The sequence below is a fragment of the Epinephelus moara genome, chromosome 5, assembly GCF_006386435.1.
Source record: "Epinephelus moara isolate mb chromosome 5, YSFRI_EMoa_1.0, whole genome shotgun sequence".
In the NCBI taxonomy this organism is placed as follows: domain Eukaryota; kingdom Metazoa; phylum Chordata; class Actinopteri; order Perciformes; family Serranidae; genus Epinephelus; species Epinephelus moara.
Window position 1 is genome coordinate 41,595,121 of NC_065510.1, and position 22,048 is coordinate 41,617,168.

General features: G+C 40.2%; 1 protein-coding gene across 3 annotated transcripts in view; it reads left to right on the plus strand.

Annotated features, from left to right (window-relative positions):
- Positions 1–22,048, plus strand: part of LOC126390011 (glutamate receptor 2-like) — a 100,351-nt gene that overhangs the window by 31,816 nt on the left and 46,487 nt on the right. For all 3 annotated transcript variants that reach the window (XM_050044070.1, XM_050044071.1, XM_050044069.1), the window contains exons 4-12: positions 674–795; positions 3,154–3,228; positions 5,352–5,405; positions 10,393–10,551; positions 14,515–14,682; positions 17,164–17,268; positions 17,363–17,470; positions 18,783–18,846; positions 21,046–21,188. In XM_050044070.1, coding sequence (XP_049900027.1) covers positions 674–795; positions 3,154–3,228; positions 5,352–5,405; positions 10,393–10,551; positions 14,515–14,682; positions 17,164–17,268; positions 17,363–17,470; positions 18,783–18,846; positions 21,046–21,188 — 998 coding nt within the window. The remainder of the gene's footprint in view (positions 1–673; positions 796–3,153; positions 3,229–5,351; positions 5,406–10,392; positions 10,552–14,514; positions 14,683–17,163; positions 17,269–17,362; positions 17,471–18,782; positions 18,847–21,045; positions 21,189–22,048) is intronic.

Below are 22,048 nucleotides of genomic sequence, written 5' to 3' on the forward strand. Positions count from 1 at the left end.
GTGTTCCTCATGAGGAGAGGCATCTCTGTGCAAAGTTTCATGTCTCTACGACATACGGGGCTTGAGATATGCCCATTCAAAGTTTGCAATTTCAGTCGGTTGCTATAGCGCCCCCCTTTGGCCAATTGCTGTAATATTGCTTCATTCGCATCCTCCCATGACCCTCTACCACTGTGCCAAATTTCACATGGATTGACCAAGTCAGTGAGGAGAAAAACGTGGAACAGACACACAGACTGACAGAGTTTTTGTCATTATATAGTAAGATTATAGCCTGAATTTTGTGTTTTTGTTTACGTAAAAAAAGACAGCTCCACTTTAAATTGGTGAATGAAACTTTGCCAGAATGCAAAAAATGAAGTGTGTGATGTATTTCTTATAAGAGACTTTTATGTTTAAGTCAAATACTTTGATATACTGGAGATTTGATCAGGGATTTGAAAAGAATAGGATTGGATAAGCAAGTGCATATGGATTCAGATTTGTTAAAATTTTGTAGAACTTGGTATCTGTCTGATATACACTGAAAAATACCAGCAATACTGAAAGGGTTGTATTTCTGATTTAGCTGCAGTGCTATCTTTTAGCCCTTGTACACTGCAGTAAAAAATATTTTTAGTATTTAAATATGACCAATCATGTTTTGTGTGTGTGTGTGTGTTTGTGTGTGCAGGTCTTTCTACCCTTCAGGTAATACTGGACACTGCAGCAGAGAAAAAATGGGTCGTCACAGCGATAAATGTAGGAAACCTCAAAGACGAGAGGAAAGATGAAGCTTACCGCTCCCTGTTTCAGGTACTGATATACTGTTTATACACAGCACTGCACACTGTTATTACTCACATCATGCGTCATGCAGAGAACAGCAGAGATAGAGGGGGATGGAGTTTATGAGTAGTTGTTGATTTACAGGGCAAATTTACTAGATAAAATTGGATGTTTTTTTGGAAAATTGTAGTTGTTGTATTTGTGGAATATACAATCAAGTTTTTGCATGTTCAAGTGTCCTGCTGTGCTCTGAGTGAAAAACAAAACACTATAGCATGATAGAAAATAGTTTGAATTAAAGGAGCAGTGAGTAAGATTTCAGGGGATTTAGTGGTGTCTGTTGGTGAGGATGTCAGAGTACCACCTAGCTGAAACTTCTGATTAGAATTCTTTCCCATCATTCAGGAGGTTTTTACCGAGAGCCGAATTATCTGAGGTCTCTTTCTCTCCAAAACAAAAGGACCAGGTGGTAAAAACACTGAATAAAGCAATTTCTCATCATAAAACACTGTTTGACACGTCAGAGACCGGCTGTTCATCCAGCACTTGCTGTTTGTTCACCTTTTTTTCCCCTGATAACTTAATATGTGCTGCTTACCTTATTTCTGATCCAAACGTTCAGGAGGTTTTTACCAGGAGCCAGATTATCTGTAGAGGTCTCGTCCTCTCTTAAACAAATGGACCATGTGATCCAAACTGTTAAAACACTGAATTAAGCAGTTTCATAATACAAAACAGTGTTTCTCCGACACTGCTCGTTGCAGAACGGCTTCTAACAGCAGTGGCCAATGCAAAAACGTGAATAATAATAATACTACATTTTATTTAAGGGCACCTTTCATGGCACTCAAGGTCACCTTACAAAAGTACAGAAGTGCATAAAAACAGGGATAAAAACAAACAATAAAATACAATGGACAGTGCAAAGATCAGACAGAGTATGAGAGTTTGAACAGATGGGTTTTCAGTCTGGTTTTAAAGAGGGGTAAGGAGTCCGTGTTGCGGAGGTCAGGGGGGAGGGAGTTCCAAAACTGGGGAGCCGAGCGGCTGAATGCTCGGCCCCCCATGGTGACGAGGCGAGCAGAGGGGACAGAGAGATGGATGGAGGAAGAGGATCGGAGGGTACGGGTAGGTACAGAGATATTAATGAGGTCAGAGAGGTATGGAGGGGCAAGACTGTGGATGGCTCTGTATGTATGGAGTAGGATTTTGTATTGAATGCGGTATGTGATGGGGAGCCAGTGGAGCTGCTGCAGGATGGGTGTGATGTGGTGAGTGGATGGTGTTCTTGAAATGATGCGAGCTGCTGAATTCTGTACCAGTTGAAGTTTATGGAGGGTTTTCTGGGGGAGGCCAAACAGAAGGGAATTACAATAGTCAAGTCTGGAGGTGACTAAACTGTGAACCAGAATGGCGGTGGTGTGAGGGGTGAGAGAGGGGCGGAGGCGGTTTATGTTTCGGAGGTGGAAGTAGGCAGACCGGGTTATGTTGTTAATGTGTGCTGTGAAGGAGAGTGTGCTGTCGAGGATGACACCCAGACTCTTTACCTGAGGGGAAGGGGAGATGGAGGAGTGGTCGAATGGAATGGTGAAGTTATTGGATTTGTTGAGAGTGGATTTAGAGCCAATTATTATCGGCCCTATCTAGAACAAGTGTTTGGTTTGTCCATTCTGGGCTTCTACAGAAACATATGGGACACTTGTGTGGGACGAGGACCCGCTTCCTATGTAGATATGAAAGGCTCATTTTAAGGTAACGAAAACACAACAATTCTTAATTTTATGTGATTAACTACTGAAGAAAACATACTTATTATATTCCATTTTTGCCAATGTATCCCCCTAAATCCTACATGCTGGACCTTTGATTAATTGGACATGAATAAATTGAATAGTCCATTTTCCATGTAATTAGAACCAGATTATATTATCCTTTTCAGGAACCTCATTAAGAAATGACAGCTCAATGTCACTTCCTCTCCATAATCATGATAATATAGGACCTTTGAAACAAAGTGTTAGGAATATGTCATGCAGTCAGGCAAAGAATTTTGTTTTTCTGTTACTGGGATTTCGGACAGGTCTACCCTGGTGCAATTATCTACAAATTGAAGTGACCAATATAGCACAAAAACTCGGGTACAGTCTCTACAGTTTGTCATTGACCTGGCCTACAGTGGTGGGCAGTATGCAGCTAGATGACTCACTCTCTACTCTCTGCTGCACCTCTCCTCCCACAGTCAGCCACCAAAATACCAAAGTGGTGCAGGAGAGGAAGGAACCTCTCTGTGCCTCAGGAAAATACCACTTTTCAGAGTAACATTAAACGCTGCAGGCCTGCACAACATTAAAGACTCTTGATATTGAATACCTCTCTGTTTTTCAGGACCTGGAGATCCGTAAAGAGCGCCGCATAATCCTGGACTGTGAGCAAGACAAAGTCAAAGACATCATGGAGCAGGTTAATTCCAGTCTTTTAACTACTGCTGCTACTATTAACATATATATATATATGATAATATCCATCCATAAACAAGCAGACTTCTTCCACTATTTTAACATAGAGTGAAAATGAACACAGTGAAAATGTTGTGAGCATTAATAGTTATGATCAGGAATGCACAACATAGGATTTTTTGTTGATATCCAATATGGCGATAGATAACAACTTATTTGACCAATAACTGATACCAATATCAATATATACACTTTTCCCCACCTAATTTTAGTGATCATGAAGTCTCTTCTGTAGTGGAATTAACATCATGCATGTATACTCTTATTGTGATGGCCCACCAGAAATAGAATACTTTTTAATGTATGTAATATTCATTCATTGTGCAAATTAGGAAAAAGCATGTTGGCCAATTTTAATAGTTTATTTTAAAGCTGACATCGACAGAAACCGATGAGGTATCGATATCAGCATGTTGGCAGATTCCGATAGCTAATGTTAAAGCCAATATGTGCTGATACCAATGATGTGCTGATATTGACGTGCATTCCAAGTTAATATAATTGACAAGTTAGCATTTCGCATTAACAAATTAGAGACAAACAACCAATGTTGGTAGTGTATTTCTTAACCTGCTGTATTGTCCAATTAGAATTATTAATATCCCAGTGATATAGTATAGTATATGAAATTATATATGATAACATCATAGATTAATACATTTTAGACTGTAAGTTTATTTTGGTTTTGTCCCCATACCTTTGTCACTTTGAACTGGGGAACTATGAGCATAAAAGGCTATAATGCCTTCATGGTTGATCTAATTTTGAACTTAACAAAAAAGTCAGAAATTAAACCAGAATCAGTGTTTGATTTTACATCCAAAACACTGGAATAGAACACACCAAAACATGTATCATTGTCCAAATATTTACTCATGGTAATGTATGTTCAGCCCAGTCACTGGTGTGTTTCCAGCTGCTTTTTAGGCACCAAACATGGGTGTTTTGTAGCACACCATTGGTGGGGATAGTGGCCAGAGAAACAGTTGTCTTTACAGAAACATCAATGCTTTTCCTGCCAGGATGATGCACCCAAACTGGGTATTATTAAGCCAAAACATGATCTTTTCCTGACCTAATAAAATGGTTTTTGTGCCTAAATATAACCACACATTATCCACAGTGTTGTTAAAGTTTCAACTTATCTACATAATAATGTGTGAATGCAACATATCTGTAGTTTGCAAAAATGTACAGTGCCAAACAAATTTCTGCTGGTTGGGTTGGTATGTCTGTGCCACTTGCATCCATCATTGATTTATTTTATTCTCTCCTTAAACCTTTTAACGATAAGTAAAAATTTGTTTTATTGATTGACCAATGAAAGCTTCACTTTCAGGCTCAGCATCCTTTTTGTGGCTGCGTTGCTCTGCCTCTTCATGTTGTGCACTTACTATCCCCACTCCTCAACAAGATCTGGGAATAAGGACAAACCACGCTTGTACTCAAGAAAGTGTAGACTGGTCATCCCTGCATGATGTAGCCAACAGGATTACATCTGTTAAAGCAGAGGGAGCCTCACTCTGAAATCTAAAAGCAGGCCTGTAGTGCCCTGAATTATGTAACTAATTGCAAACTTTACAGCCTGTTGATGGCTCATGCGTTTACAAAGATAATGCTTGATGTAGCCCACTAAGTATGCTGTTCAACAGGTTTGTTTTTTCCCAGCTTCTACTTTGATAATTGCTGCTGACAAATGCCTGTATAACCTTTCTCCTCCTCATTCTTCAGTGTTGCAAAGTTAGCTGGCCATAGTGTCGCTGTCCAATGAAAACCATGTAAATCTGATTTCAGATTTTTCTGACTGATACTGAAGGATAAAATGTTCCTTCATTAGCTGATTCGTACTTCTGAAGCCAAATAAAGTATCTAAAACCCATTGCATTATATTGTAAATATGAGCAGAAAACTGGACAGTTTTCTTAGCTTAGGAGCAGAAGACCTTGGAGATATGGATCTCATAGGACAGCAGTGACTGGCAAATGTTAACACCCCAGTGCATTTGATTTTCATTACAGCTTTTGTAGTATTATAATACTGACACAGCTTGTACTCTTTTTCCCTCAGGTGATCACTATAGGCAGACATGTGAAGGGATACCACTATATCATCGCTAATTTGGTGAGTCACCGTCTGTCTCTGGTTCAACCTGATCAAATGCTGCAATGTTTGGCTGATAAATGAAGATGTGTAGTGATATGCAGTGAGATATTACGGTCATCAACTGGCTGGCTGGCAGCGCAAGTTGTCACATCCAAAAGAGCTGTAACAGCAGGCAGGTGTCAGGCAGCTCAAGAGGAAACAGATTTACAAACTGATAACATGCTGGCAGAAATAGCTGCAAACAATATGGCTGAAAAGCAACAGGGATGATGTGGCATAGATGGTGATTGCTAGCTGACTGGGGTCTATACAGTAAAGCAGTGGTCCCTGAGTTGGTCATGGTCCTAAAGTCCATTCTAAGTGAATTGTAAGCAGGCGGGTAAATTCAGCATAGGTGTGGGCGAAACATCAAATATACTGAATCATGTATCATGGCTTGCTCCTCATGGGATATATAAAATGACTTTATCATGAACATGAAGATAAATGGTCTGCTGTTTTTTTGTAGCCACTGGCATGAGACTCGCTTTGGTGTTTCAGTTGTCATGCTCTCTCTTGTGGCTCTCTCCCTCTCACAGACACACACATATAAAGAAAGACTCACAAACATCATGCCACACACACTCCTCCACCCATTCAGATCACTTTACCCAGAACGACAGTGTAGGACCAGGCAAGGTGTGTTTCATATCTTCAAGGCTCAAGACCGCTACTATATTTAGTCGCATTTTGCAACCAGTGCAACTTGCAAATATTATTAATACATAATCTGGAGAGAGTTTGTTTCCAGCTTACAGTGAATTAAGCTGCTCCATGCTGGTGCTCCATGGTCACATTTTGTGACCATGGAGCACCAGTGTGACTTGCAAATACCATTAATATATACAATGGAGAGCTATTAGTGTGTTTCCAGCTTACAGTGAATAAAACTTAATGCTTAATGGCACTGCGGCAACACTTTAACTTTATGCTTCCAGTTTACAGCAAATACAGTTCCAGCCCTAGGAGAGCCAGGTTCTGCAAAATAGAAGCAGTGTTTCGACTTTATTTAATTTCATTAGAACAAAACTTTATTAAACTTTATCTTTACAGTGCTTTATTTAACTTTAATATAACAGTACTTTAGCTTTATTGTAACAGAAGCTACTTTATTTTACTATATTGTAACTTCAAGTTATTTTATAATTTTGTATTTGAATAGTCTATAATATTTTAGAGGAGATTTCAGAATACCGCAATATATATTGTGCATCGTGATAAAGCCTAAAACTATTGTGATATTATTTCCACATTGCCTAGCCCTAACTCAGCACCATTGAAAGAGAGAGTAACCCTTTTGGTCAGGAATCTGGAATGTGCGACAATAGTGCAAAACATATAAAGCAAACAACTTTGTTCAACTAAACATTTTACTATATAAAATAATATGTCCAGTATGTACATTTTTCGTTGAACTGGCAGTCTTCAAAGAAAATCTGACCTCCTGCCGAGAGAGGAAGATGGTAAAAAGCAGAAAGAGAGGCATAAAGATGTTCAAAATGGCAATTGCATTCTTTCACAGCTGCTATTACAGCAAGTCCCTTTTCCTAGGCATACTATTCTATCAGGCAAGGCCTGAGGCCTCATTTATAAACGTGGCGTACGCACAAAAGGCGACATACGCCACTTTCTACGCAAACTTTGGGATTTATACAAAACAAACTTGACCGGAAAATGTGCAGTCTTCCACGGAAGCTCTGACCCATGCATACGCACAAAAACTGTTGACATGAGAAACTGTGACCTCCGTGGCAGAAAGATGAAAAGGAAGAAGTGTTGTAAATTTGATATCATTGTGTAAAATAAAGACAGATATGACTTCTCACGTTTTATATATAAAGAGCGCACTTGCAAAAATGGATAAACATGAATAAACGAACAATCATGTCTTTGACTGATAGTCCCTGGTGTGCACACATAAAAAAAACACCAGTTAGTAGACTAAATACAAGCAGATATCTTTCTGTTAAAATAACTCCTCAGGTTTATTCTATAATCATTAGATAATCTGATGAAATTTAGTCTGTGAAATAATGATGTGAACAGTTGGACAAATCGAGTGTACGCTGCTGCCGTTGTTGATGCCTTAGTCGGGCAGATACGAGTGCAGTGTCACTGTTATTCTATATGAGCCAATATATTGTGTTTTATAATGTGTTTGTTTTATGGCTTTTAATTCTCTTAATTTCTTTGTGTTAAATGTGTTGTATGTCATTGAAAAGAGCTATGTCACTGTTAGAAAAAGTGTAAACAAATAATGTGTATTAATATTTGTCTTACGTGTTCGTTGGCCAAAATTGCCCCTCAGTTACAATTCAGGGAATTCCTTTTCACATGCAATCAGTCAGTTGATGGGTGGGTATAAAAGCAGCGATCACAGTGCGCACGATGGCTTATTTGGCACTGTTTAGAGGATGTGGTGGATTAGAGACTCCGGAGGGAGCGGATAGTCAGGGACCAGCAGGACCTACTGGCCAACGATGATGAGCGGCTTATGAGCTGATTCCGACTGCTGTGTGTAGTGTTGCTGGATCTCTGTGCTGTGTCGGGCCCGCCGTTACAAAGAAGCACCCGCGGGAACCAAGCTGGGCTGGTGCTGTGCTGTACAGTGTGGCACACCTGAAAAACGTGCCACTACCGCTTGATGTCCTGACCCTGATCCCTGTCCTCAGGCATTTGAGCAAATGCTGCTGCTGCACGGCAGCGTCTGGATGTGATGCACTGTTTTTGAAAACAAGACACATTTAAATAATAATTTGAGTCAAGACAATCAGATTGTTTGTCAAACAGCTATGGCAACTGTATCCCCAATTTAGAGTGTTTATTTCAGACAGTCACTGAAACTGTCTGACAGTCAGCTCGAAATATCCCTCAGTTTTCTGTCTAAATGAATCACAGCAAATAGCCGTAACACCTTAATATCAGACCACTTCTTGACTTCTGACACAGTCTGAGGCAGCAGCATTTACAGTATCTGAACCAGCTGCCACTCCACTGCATTTTTAGCTTTAGTAATGCCCATACTGAGTCCACCAAACAACATTGTCTCTCTGTTATCAACCTCTCCAACAAGAACTTCAACTTCACACAAGTTTTTTACCCTTTCTTGCTACATTTGCCGTGCTCTCCTTCCAGCTGTTTCTTGTTAATGAATGGTAATTCAGGGGATTTCACTGGCCATTTATAGGCATCTATGGATGGGGCAAGATGCTCGCTCACCTGCACCACATTTCGAGCTGATTGTTATTTATAAAAGGAAACAGGCGTGGGACATGTATGCGCACTGTGTTATAAATCAGGATATTTTTGTGCGTAAGCACTTTCTGTGCTTTGTTTGTACATCACCTTTAGTCACCTTTCCTGTGCACAGTTTTATAAATGAGGCCCCAGGGCTGAACCCTGGTCATGGATGAGGTATTTACACCTCACCCCTGCAGTCAAGCACTCATATTTAGCCTGTTCCTCCATCAATGGTCTTCCACTCCTGTAGCTGATAGCGCTAGATCTTGGCCTTGCTGTCCAGATTGCCGCTCACAAACAGGACACACACTCACACAGAGACACACACGTCTTTATGTGTTTGAAGTATAAAATATTTAGCATTCTTTTTTTTTCTTTTTTTTAAGAAAAATATATATACAATATATACATTTGGTAAATGGACTTGCCTGTCTAGTCTTCCGACCACCAACATTTTTATGCTACAGATACATTCACCCAGTCACACATTCATATACTGGCAGCGGAGGCTACTATACAAGGTGCCTGCTGTTATTTAGTTAAACATTCATATGCACTCACAGAGAGCAATTTGGGCTTCAGTATCTTGCCCAAGGATACTTGGGCACTCGATCTGGAGGAGCTGGAGATGAACAACCAATCTTGTGATCTGCTCTACCTCCTGAGCCACAGCCAATGACAGGGATTACATAAATAGAAATTGTGTCAGTGTCCAAATATAAAACCAACTGTATCTTCAAAGTTTGTGATGCTACAGACATAACCGACTATTTCATTCCTTATTGGGGTTGGTGTCCCATGCTTTCACATTTCCACTCTTCAACAAAAAAGTATATGAAGGAATTAGTAACCTGCAGTTTTTCTTTCTTTTTAATGTGAACTATCACATTTATTCTGCTGATCTTATCACCAATCATTGCTGCACTGCCTAACAAACAATGTGTAATGACTGATGTAACCAAGGAACAAACTTGCTAGATACAAGCCAGCAATGTTTTATAGATGAGCAAGATGGCATTTATTGCAATGTTAATCACTTGCAGGTATTGATACATCTGCAACCAAGTGTTGTAGAATTATGGAAGAAGTTTTTATGCCAACCAATGCCAATGACAGTAATGAATTTAAGGTAAATGTAGTATTAAGTCCACTGACATCTGGTTATGGTAGCTAGAGAAGTGTTGTTTAAGTTAGCTGACAGCAGTTAAAATCAACGTAACTATGGTGGGAATAGTGGCCAGACAAGCCATTTTTACAATAAACAAAAACTTAAGTTGGTTACATAAAATATTCATGAGAGGTCAGCTAATTCTTTAAAATGTCAAAATATGCAGTCATTTCATTAACTCACCAGCGAGCATGCTTTGAAAACACTGATTATGATTAGGATTCAATGCTGGAGCTACCCAGTGTTTAGGCATGATGATTGCTTCCATGAAAGAAAAAAAGAACTGGATATAGCATTGAAAGCAGGGTTCCGTCCATTCCTATGAAAGTTGCTGAATGGTGCACAAAGCCAAAAAAGCTCAGATCCTCTGCATCATTGCGCCCATAGAGTAAGTGCACTTGAGTCTTACGCTGCCCCAGTGCTGCTAAATTATGATTTGGCCATCCTGTCATTTTCACAAAAACTGATCCTCTCTGAGAGTAAAATATGCGCAAAGCGTAAATACAAAGTCTTCAGCTGAAATAACGTTCTGTTGTTTTTTCTCTTTCTGTGTTTCAGGGTTTTGTAGATGGTGACCTCTCTAAAATCCAGTATGGAGGTGCCAATGTGTCTGGGTTTCAGATAGTAGATTTTGATGATCCTGGGGTGGCAAAGTTTGACCAACGATGGGAGGCCCTGGAAGAGAAGGAGTATCCTGGAGCTGATACACGGATCAGAGTAAGATTTGGATGCTCAACATTAGTTCATAGGCTGGTTTACATCAGTTTAAAATGCTCCAGAAACTTTGTGAGGAGGGTTCAGATTACCTGGAGCTAGTCCAAGGATCACAGTAACATAGTCATGCTAATACAGAGTTTAATTATCTAACTTAACTCTTGACTACATAATCTTTTAATACAAAGCACTTTGTTTGCTGTAAAATTTTGGATGTTTTAGACATGATATGGTCTATATTGTGGGCCATGTTAATGTTGCACTGCAGCAACCAACAAAAGTAGCACATTTTGTACATGTCTGACCTTGTTATTTTCTTTGCCTGTGTGTAAAGTATTTTGGTGACCAGTGCAGAGTGCACAGGTGTGAGGAGGGGTGGAAAGTTCATCCATATTAAGCAGCGCGAACCAGTTTTTATTTAGAAGTAGTATTTCAATGGAAACTGGGTCTAGACTGCTGAGAATTGATGTCTCAGAACCATGCCTATTTCAGGCGCAGCATATCTTTGTTGCCACTTTGATGATTTTATCAACAAAAGCAAACTAAATACTTGGAGCAGATTACAGCAAAAATGGAATACCACTTTAATCAAACACTCTCCAACCAGTAGATGTGTTTATATGGGCATAGAAAAATTAACATTTATTGTAAGTAAAGCAGGATCACCAGTAAATCAGTCTGCATTTTTATCTACCGTATAAATTAACAGTATCTGATATCCACAGCGGAGTAGTGTTGTATGAAAAGCTTCATTTCATTAAAGGGATAGTTCAGATCTTGTGAAGTACTTATCCATGGTCAGTGTATTACATACAGTAGATCCTCCTAGTTCAGAGAAGCAGGCAGGAATTCTGACACTGAAGCTAAGGAATGCACTGCTGTGGAGGGGGCAGCAACAAAACATATTTTAGCCACCTAAAAAAAGTTTGACTGAAATTGTACTAAATCAAATTTCTCGAAGTTGGACTAACACACCCAGATAATGTGATCGGAAGTCAAATTACTCTTGCATGTATACAGTCAATCTGACCCAAACTGGCCTCGGCACTCGGTGCATGCTCCAGTTTCCGCCCTGGGCTTTGACCCGGAAGACGGCTTTGACCCAGAAGTCGAATAGCATTAAATGCACAACAGAAGAAGAGAAGAAAAAGAAAAAGGAAAGCGTACAGCACGTACGAAATGTACAGAGCTGTAAGGTTGTCAACCACAGCACCAGTTTGCTGCCAGCTAAGTGTAGCTAACTTGTTTGTTGATTGTTTTGTCTGTGACAGAATAGGTCAACTGGAAAAAAAGTCCAATACTAACAAGCTGAAAGGGGACATATTGCCACCCATTGTAGCGGAGTTGGACATACTTTGGTCAGTGATAAAACCAGACTCCACTAGGGCTGGGCAATATGGACAAAACTTCATATCTCAGTATTTTCAGGCTGAATAGCGATACACGATATATATCTCAGTATTTTCAGGCTGAATAGCGATACACGATATATATCTCAGTATTTTCTGCTAAATGGGCTACATGTTCAGTTGCAAGTTGCAAACTGATCCACAGCTAAAGTTCCCTGCTATTTTTACTGCATGTGTTTTTCCACAGCAGGGCAGGTAAAAGAAGTTCACCTGTTGGAGGTGAGCTGTTTGCAGAGGTGCAGTAAGAGCCTGTTGTCTGCAGCTCTTAATCAAACATCTCACTGTGGCTGTTTCTGCTTTTACTCTTCCTCCCTGTGGCATCATTAGACTTGCCTTTATTGAAGGAAAGCCACTAACAAAGTTCCACTAATTCAGTGATGAATACATTTCATTTCCTATAGATTCGTCACAATAAAAGTCCCATGTTAATTTATTACATAAAAACTTTTATTGTGAAGCAGCAAAATAAGGAAATGTTGAGTTTTCGAGCAGCAACTTTACACAACTTCTAATGATAGCGAGCATGAAACAGTAAAATAAAGCAGATATCTAAAGTACAAACAGGACGCAGGAGAGAAACTAAACTCCAAACCACGGAGCTTCAGTTAGAAGCTACAAAAGAGTGCTGAACATACAGAGACTGAAAAACGCCTTTCCCTCTGGTCTCCTGCAGACAGAGGTGAGTAGAGTCTTGCAACACACACGGATTGTTTGTTGGGTGTTGGCGAGACGTCATCGCTACCCGCTTGAGGGCAGGCGTCCCGGCTTTTGGACCAAATCCAGAGTAGGTCTATCTCTGGTGCAGCGCAGCGTAGCTATGTTTCTAAACCGACAATGGAAATGCAAATTGGCGTGGCACGGCTTGACTCATCGCAGCCAAAAGCAAGAGTGGAAAGGCCCACAGTATTGTACGTGTGCTACTGCGGTAACTTGATTAATCTCAGACTGATTTAGCGTAGCATGTGCAACATACAGACCAATGTTGCATCGTAGACAAATTCACAGACAGATTAAACAGAAAAGCAGCTCTGTGTCTCTCTGAATGTTGATGGAGAACTTGTGAGTGAATGATTGAGGCAGACCTGTGCAGAGAGTGTGAGAGAGTAGAGATGCACACTGGTATGCGTTATGTAATGCAACTTGACCCTATATCGATATAAAAGTACATTGCTTAGCTTCCATGTTTGCACCCCTGCTGCTTCTCCAAACTGGTGGTATGCTGACAGACTCCTCCTATATGTAATACACTGACTATGGATACGTACCTCATAAAACCTCACTTCAAAAGATCTGAACTGTCCCTTTAAATCCCTGCAGCCATCTGAAGGCAGCAGGACACATATGTTGCTAAGTCTGCAGCCTCTGATTTCAGAAGTGCCGCGCCAGAGCGCAGGTGCATTGTGCAAGGCTGTCCTTACCTCGATTAAATATTGTGCACAGGACACCAGACTGCTACAGAATAACCACACACACCTTCACACACATCAGACGGGTCCGTTTATACCTCGGCATTCTGCCTGTTTATGTGGGAGACATCAACTTACTTTGGCTCATTAATCCTGCCTGTACCAAATAAAAAATCAGAGGTTCATGTTTTATTCTTGGACTTCATTGTGAAGCAAACAGTGCTGTGTCATATTTTAGGATATTATGTAGCCATTAACAATGTGAAACACCCTAGAATTATGACAGGTTTAGGATCAGATTGATCTGATTATATAAAAATGCTGCACCAAACATTGTTTGTTTCTATCATGATTGCATTGATTAAGTAATGATAAATGGACCTGCACTTGTACAGCACCCTTCTAGTCCTCTGACCACTCAAAGCCCTTTTTACACTACGAGTCACACTCCCCCCATTCACACACTGGTGGCCAAGGCTACCATACAAGGTGCCACCTGCTACTGCAGTTTTTTAACACACTTACACATCGATGGAGCAAGAGCAATTCGAGGGTCAGTATCTTGCTCAGGGATAGAGGAGCCGGGGATTGAACCGCTGATCCTCCGTGTTAAGGAACCCACACTATCTGCCTCTGACTGCAGACTTGTGGTGCTGTGTGTCCCATCCAGACAACAATATGATTTCCTTAAGAGTTTTTATTTGTTGAGCTTCTGTCGTTATGCGTCCCTGTGGTTGGCTCAGATGCTTCAGAGCAATAAGACCAGTAGTGTGACTGGCTGAGTGTATATTTCTTACTTTGATCTTTGTTCTTCACCTAGCTTTGCACTTAATGCAGCTGTACATGTGTGGACCAAAAGAGCAGATGTGCTTGGAGACTTAGTGCTTGTCACTGCACTTGCATGATTAAAATAGCACCCTTTATGTTTGGAAAACTCATAATCTTTACTACAATTATGTGTGCTGTCAGTGAGATAGATACAGTTTAACAGGTCATGGTACCCACAGTGGATGATGGCTTTCAGAATTAATCCAAAGGTCCTCACACACAGCAACACAGCAGTCTGCACAGGGTTAATGTTCCAACGTAGCTCTTACATATGGGGTTACTAAGGTGATAATGATTACTGCCGATGTTTCTGTGTCTTTCAGTATACCTCTGCCCTCACATATGATGCTGTCCACGTGATGACTGAGGCATTCCGCTTCCTTCACAAGCAGAGAATAGACATGAGTCGTCGTGGCAACAGCGGGGACTGTCTGGCCAATCCGGCAGTTCCCTGGGCGCAGGGGGTGGAGATTGAACGTGCCCTCAAACAGGTAACCATGGTTTCAACCCTCCTCACTCAGAAGAGAGATAAACTGACCCAGTTCTATAAAAGCTGATCATAGTTGGTGGTTAGCCTTTGTGAGGGAGGCTGGGTGATGATGACGTTCAGAACTCTTCTGCATTTGAATGCTGGTGGAAAGCTCAGTGGCCAGTTGCAAACAACACCTGAAGTTAAGGTTTACCAAAGTCCAAGATAACATTTCCTTAGATTAAAATCAGTTGCGCAAAACACCATTAAGTTGTTTAAATGTTCAGTTAATCTAAGTATTTAAGTTTTTCTCTGTATTTTGATCATATACTTAAGGAATCCCTTAAAGTTATTTAAACTGTTGCACAGAGGACCTCAGCAACCAAAGTAAGGAAAAAACTTAAGGTTCCTCTGACTCTGTCATTTTGCAACATGGCCAAGTTTATGGCGATAAATGAAGAAAATGAAAGCATCCTGAGGAGAGTGTTCGGGAGAACCCAATGGATACTTGTAACTATAGCTACGTTTGTATAACAGGGCTTAATTCTCAATTACGATTATTTCCCCAGAGCCAATTTGGCTGATTGTTCTGGCTGTTCACCTTCATGTTTAAAGTGACCCATATCTGATATCACTGTGAACAGATCTTTGCCCTTTGGAACAACAAAAAAACGTTGTGTTTGTGAAACAGGGATTTGAAAAAAAAAAAAAACAAAACATTGCACAGAAGGCTTCATCTCCTGAATAATCTTCGTAGTAGGAAGGCCTGATGACATTATTCTGCATAATAATTAGCCATGAGCTTCTGTTTGGGAGAGTATGTAGCATATTTTTGGCGAAATGGCTCTTTGGCACAATTGCCATTTGTTTTCGTAAAAATAGGCTTTTGATCCACTAGCTCTTTTAGTAGTTTTGTGGCGAGAGCGATGTGTGTGTGGCCTGGAGAGGAGACAGAAGCGGTGGGGCCACGATGTGGAGGATTTCACAGAGGAATAGTTCTTCCAAACCATAGAATGTCCAGGGCTACATTCCAGCATCACTGTTTGGCCCTCACAACAACGATGTCAGGTCATGTAGGCAAGCTGTTCCTGTCAGACAGCGTCTTGCAGTCACGCTCCATTGGCTGGCATCTAGGACAGCCTACCGCATCAGCGACACGGCTACGGCAGCCTTCTGTAGTCTCAACGGACCACTCACACTGAGTTATGAGTGATCTGCACCTGTTCCTTCTCCTCTGACCAAATTGGTTTTCTTGTCGTCTTTTCTTCTGACATTTTCTATGCCTCTGCGCTGAGATCAGTCATGGCCTGAAGCACTGTGTTTTTCAGGTTGTCCGCCCCTGGCCATTCTCATGAATATCTCAAGAATGCCTTGAGGGAATTTCTTCAAATTTGGCACAAACGTCCACTTGGACTCCACGCTGAACTCATCAGATTTTGATGGTCAAAGGTCAAAGTCACTATGACCCTGCATCCATCTTGTCCTTGTCAGTGCGATATCTCAAGCAACACCTGGAAGGCATTTCTTCAAATCTGACATCCACTATGAGTCAAGGATGAACTGATTAGATTTTAGTGGTCAAAGGTCAAGGTCACTGTGACCTCACAAAATATAACTCAACAATTCCATAACTCAAGAATTCATATGCTAATTACGACAAAACTTAACACATATGTCTAATAGCATAAGATGATGAGGTGATGACATTTTATATCCAAAAAGTCAAAGGTCAGCTTCACTGTGACATCATAATGTTTTGCAACAACATTTTTCTGGCCATTGCTCAACATCATATCTAGAAACATAAGGGGAGACATTTAGTCAGATACTGGACTGGTGAGACTAATCTTTGGCGCCCACTTGAAACTGTGCTGATTGTATAAATCTTTTGTGCTGTCAGGGGAAGATGTGTGTGAAGCATCCATGTTTCCACGGACATGGATGTAAACATGTCATGGCATGGAGGCAAACAACCATAAGGTGGTAATTCTAGTTTACTGTCTGTAGGCCAACTTTGTGTGACGATAGCAGTTGAGGCGATAACAGGTATCACAAGAGCAAGTGCAAGCAAACAAACTGTCTCCATGGAAACTGTATAATTTTAACACTGTAAAATCTCTTTCATTGCAGTAAATGCCATAACATTTTTTCCATAACTAAGGAAGCCTTTTAAGGGATTCTTTGCAATACCCTTAAGTAATTGTTTTGTGCAACTGGCCACAGATGTCCAGGATGTAAGGCCACGTTCAGACTGCATGAACACAGCCTTCTCATTTATTTGAACGGGACTGCTGCTCAGCAGAGGTGCTAATGCTGAGAGTTCCATAAAAATAAAAATAAAAATAAAAATGTCTCAACTTGGCATCACAATGCAGCATCATTTGGCAATATACTGTGGTGGTTTGTGTGTGAAGTTAAATAAAAAACTTGAATATGTATATGTGTGTGTCTGTGTGTGTGTGTGTGTGTATGTCTGTATGTGTGTGTGTGTATGTGTGTGTAGGTACGTGTAGATGGTTTAACAGGGAACATTCAGTTTGACCAGTATGGGAAGAGAATCAACTACTCTGTGACAATCATGGAGCTGAAGAACAATGGACCTGTTAAGGTAAGTGATGAGTCAGTTTGCCATCATGAATAGCATTATAGCATGTGGCTATGTGATATGTAACATATTTGTGTGTGTATGTGTGTGTTCTTAGATTGGCTATTGGAATGAGGTGGATAAAATGGTGGTGACAAAGTCAGACCTTTACCCCAATGACACCATGGGAATGGAAAACAAGACCGTCATCGTCACAACTATACTGGTAAAAAAAAAAAAAAGTATTATACTCTATGTGAATGTGTAGGCCATCTGAAAAAAACACAAACTATAATATAACAGTGGATGTAAGCAAATGTACTGTAAGCAAAAGCTGTTGGGATGGCTTCAGTATAGCTGTTTTTCATCTCGTCTTCTCTGAATTTTCCTTACACAAGTACAGCAGAGGAAAAAAGAAAACTCTTCTGGCCTGAGGAAAAGAACATTCAGTTCTTATTTTGTTGTGCAGCTGACATTTAATATTTTGTGCCATTTTGGCAGAAAGTGCAATGTTGCATTTTGCAAATGAATAGTAAGTTAAGATTTATTTTGCTATGAGACTTTTCTAAACAAAAAGTTGAAGTCGAACCAGTGTGAACAGTTGGAAGATGCTTCTGGTGAGAAAGAATATTCATCAAAAGTCTCTCATTCCTAAAGTACAGAAGCATGTTGCTGACATGTCAGAAAAAGAAAAACACATCAGTATCAAGTTATAATGTAATGATTTTGTGATGAGTATGCATACACTAAGAAGGATTTTGCATGCATGGGGCAGTACAGAAAGATGAATGAGTCTGACCCTCTGGAAGTAGCATCATGTCTCATTGGTCAGCTGGAGGGGCAGGAAGACTCCATACAAGATATACCATTTCAGCTGCATCCAAGCTGGATATCAAACAAATTGATCATTTTTCTTGATTTTTCCATTTTCTCTTTAATGTGAAATACATCTTGTTATAACACAAAAGGGTTATAAAAGGTTATACATTTTTTTCTTATTCTGGTGTGGCAGCAGTGAACTTCCATACTCTAGAAATGGGAGCCGCAAAGCAACTGAAATATTGAATTTTTTTTTTTTTTTATTATATAACTTTTTTTCCTCTCAAAAATTATCACAGTAATATCAATTAGCTTATGTATCAATACATATTGTTGTTTATAAGGCTCAGTGTATTCATGTTTTATTCTGTGAAAGTGATGTCAAAGATAAATTTCCACTACAGTGGACAATAAAGTTGTATGGTATTTTTGCATTGTTACCAAATAAGAGCTGGAACACAGATGGACAAAAGTACGAGACTGATAAATGGAAAGACTGTGTTGTCTGCACCTTTGGAACCAAAGTGACAAAACTGAGAGTGAGCTCACATTAGTCACATTAGGAACACAGAGAACACATCATAAGTTGCAGTAAACTATGTAATATAGTTTTAACTGTAATAACTTATACAACAATAAGGATTAATCACTGTGTGTGTGTGTGTGTGTGTGTGTGTGTGTGTGTGTGTGTGTGTGTGTGTGTGTGTGTGTGCATGTAGGAAGCCCCCTACGTGATGCTGAAGAAGAATGCTGAGCTGTTTCAAGACAATGACCGTTATGAAGGTATGTTTATATACTATGCTGTGTGTGTGTGTGTGTGTGTGTGTGTGTGTGTTGATGTCTCAAGTCTCTTATGGTTGTGATGAGCATGCCTGCCTGCATGCTTAGAGCACTGCATAGTTATATTTAAAGGCCACAACACATCAGCACTGAGCGATGTGCATCAAAACAGCCGCACCTATTATTTTCTGTGCAAAAACCCATACCAGCAGCTAGACGCGTGCCGGCACTCATTGACGCACGGCTCCACATTGATTGGCCGCCCCAAGAATACTTGAGGCCACTGTTCTATTTCCAGCCTTGTTGTTCCTGAATTAAACACATTTTTTCCTCACTCACTTTCTCCTTGCACATACCAGCTCCTGTAGCAGCTCAACCCCTGTCCTCAACATGCATGTATAATGAGAATTGAGCACTATCCTGTGCTGTATGACTCACAGTCCCATAATGATAAAGACAATGACAAAATATGACTTTTCTGGCTAGCCAAAGATATGTTGATTTGCTCTTTAGGTTAGAAATCAAGTGTAGTGAGTGGGTTTCCACACATGATTTTAAGCCATTGCATAGATGGGAGAAGTGTATATCTTTCAGTAAAAGTAGTAATAACTGTGTGTGTCCTCTGTTGACGTGCTGTTGTGCCATGCTTTCTATTGGTATTGGGGCAGCACTTGACACGTGTCATATGACACAGTGTTTTTAGCTCAAGGAATTCAAAGCATGTACTGTAATATAATAAGTCCTATATCTATAATCATACAGCATCAGCATTGATTAGTTATTTGGTATGTGATCACTTTAAACAAGCCGTCGCAGTGCAATACTGACACAAAAACAAAAAAAAAAACGCAATGAAGGCTTTCCTTGAATGTTATTAAGTGTTATTATTTTACCTAGAGCAACAAGAAAATATTGCTATATTATTAGACATGCAGTAACGATAATAACCTATTTAAGCAGTGTAATGTGTAACTAAACTAGATCTCAAACTAATGACAGCCTAAAATCTAGTGTAAAGTAACACATCACTAGCCTTGCAAACACAGTGTTATGGTAACCTTATAAGCCTATAATGTTAGCTGGTCAACAAAATACCTGCCTGTAGCCAACATTAATAATGAACATAGTGTTTCTCTCAGTTTAACATTAGCCAGCAGATGGTGGCAGCGGAACATGGAAGATTAAGTTAATCAACCATTTTTGTAGTCAAGCCAGCACTCTATGCAAACAGGTGTGGCTAGCAGACAATATTTTACAAATATTCAGCAAATACCAATCTAATCAATTTAACTTCCCTTATTCAAAGCTGGTTGCAAGCTAACATCATGCTGAGCTTAGCGTGTTTGCTAACCGTCCATAGGTGCTAACATTAACTTTCACATCACCAAGTGACTGACATGTCTTGGTGTGTTTTTAGATGCCTGACAAAGTTTGATGTGGTCGATCCAGCATCTTTTATTTTGACAACTGAGAAGCTGCATTTAGCGATTTCTTTTGTTTAAGCTTTGATTGAAGTTATTATAGCCAAAGGTTATGACAAATGGCACAGCAGCTGTAGTTGTGCTCGCCATGGTGTTATTGCTGCAGCATCAGATGTTTAACATTACACATAATAGTGAGGGAGGGAATGACATTTAGCTCATTAGATGTTTCCTTAATGTTAATGACTCAAAACAAGTCTCAAACCTGCAGTCCAAGTCGAGTCTCAAGTCAGGTCTTAAAGTCACTGACTGTACGACAAAAGTGTGCCTCAAGTCCAAGTCGCAGACTCGAGTCCCCATCTCTGATGTGTGTGTGTGTGTGTGTGTGTGTGTGTTAATTGTATAGTTTCCTTTTTTAATTCTTAATTTACTTTACTTGTTTATTAAGGTCAGAAAAGGGGTTCTACAATCACATTTTACAGACCTTTAGGGTTCTCCATTAACAACACAACAATCATACTGCCACCATCTAATGTAGCACCATCATACAGCTGTGTGTTTTCATACAGCCTTGCGTAGAATACACATAATATGTTCATGATATACTCTTTTAAAATTGTTTCACATCACCATGTTTCTCACTAGTATACCCAGGAGGTGGAGGATAGGTTACTGCTGATAGTGAATGTGCAACATGTAAAGTATTCCACATGTAGTCTGTATTCTAGGACCCACTCTGTGCATGTGTGTGTCTTTCCATCTGTTTTTTGACTGATGCTAGGTTACTGCGTTGACCTGGCAGCAGAAATTGCAAAGCATTGTGGTATACGCTACCAGCTAAGAATTGTGGGAGATGGCAAATATGGTGCAAGAGATGCAGAAACCAAGATCTGGAATGGTATGGTTGGAGAGCTGGTATATGGGGTAAGAGTTCAAACACACACACACACACACACACACACACACACACGCACGCACACACACACACACAAAACAATATAATGGTTAATGAATATTGTGTTTTTCTAATGTAAAATGTACTGTAGCAGTGAGGGAAGTGGTTTTTGGTGGTCTGAGTTCCTCCTTTGGCAGGATTTCATTCATAGCTGCTGATAAATGGACTAAGTTATCAGTAACCAGGTGGTTTACTTGGTTTTACGTGAGGTTGGTAGCATCTTATTTTTGCAGGCCACAAAGCACAGTCAGGGGCTGTACACATGCTGCATTTTTTGCGTCCTCAAATCCATTGTTTTCAATGTAGACGTTCAGCGAGCGCACTTAAACACCAAAGCCACACTGTTTAGTAGTAGTAGTAGTAGTTTTATTCGATCATATATGCGCATGTACAATCTGACACCGAAAGAACCACACATTAATAGATCAAAAAAGANGGGGGGTTCGGTGCCTTGCTCAGGGGCACCTCGGCAGTGCCCAGGAGGTGAACTGGCACCTCTCCAGCTACCAGTCCACGCTCCACATTTTTGGTCCGGACGGGGACTTGAACACCCTCCGGTTCCCAACCCAAGTCCCTATGGACTGAGCTACTGCCGCCCCATCAGTTGTAGGCTGCCATTCCACCAATCTGTCAGTTCAGCAAAACACATAAATCAATCCTGTTTGTATTTTTCAATCATACTTTGCTTTAATTTATTTTTAAACTGTATGATACTTTTGCTTTGTTTAAGATCATCTGACAAGCTATTCCACAACTTCACCCCAGCAACAGAAATACACATGCTTTTAAGTGTAGTATGAACGCTTGGTTGCTTAAAATTAAGTTCCCC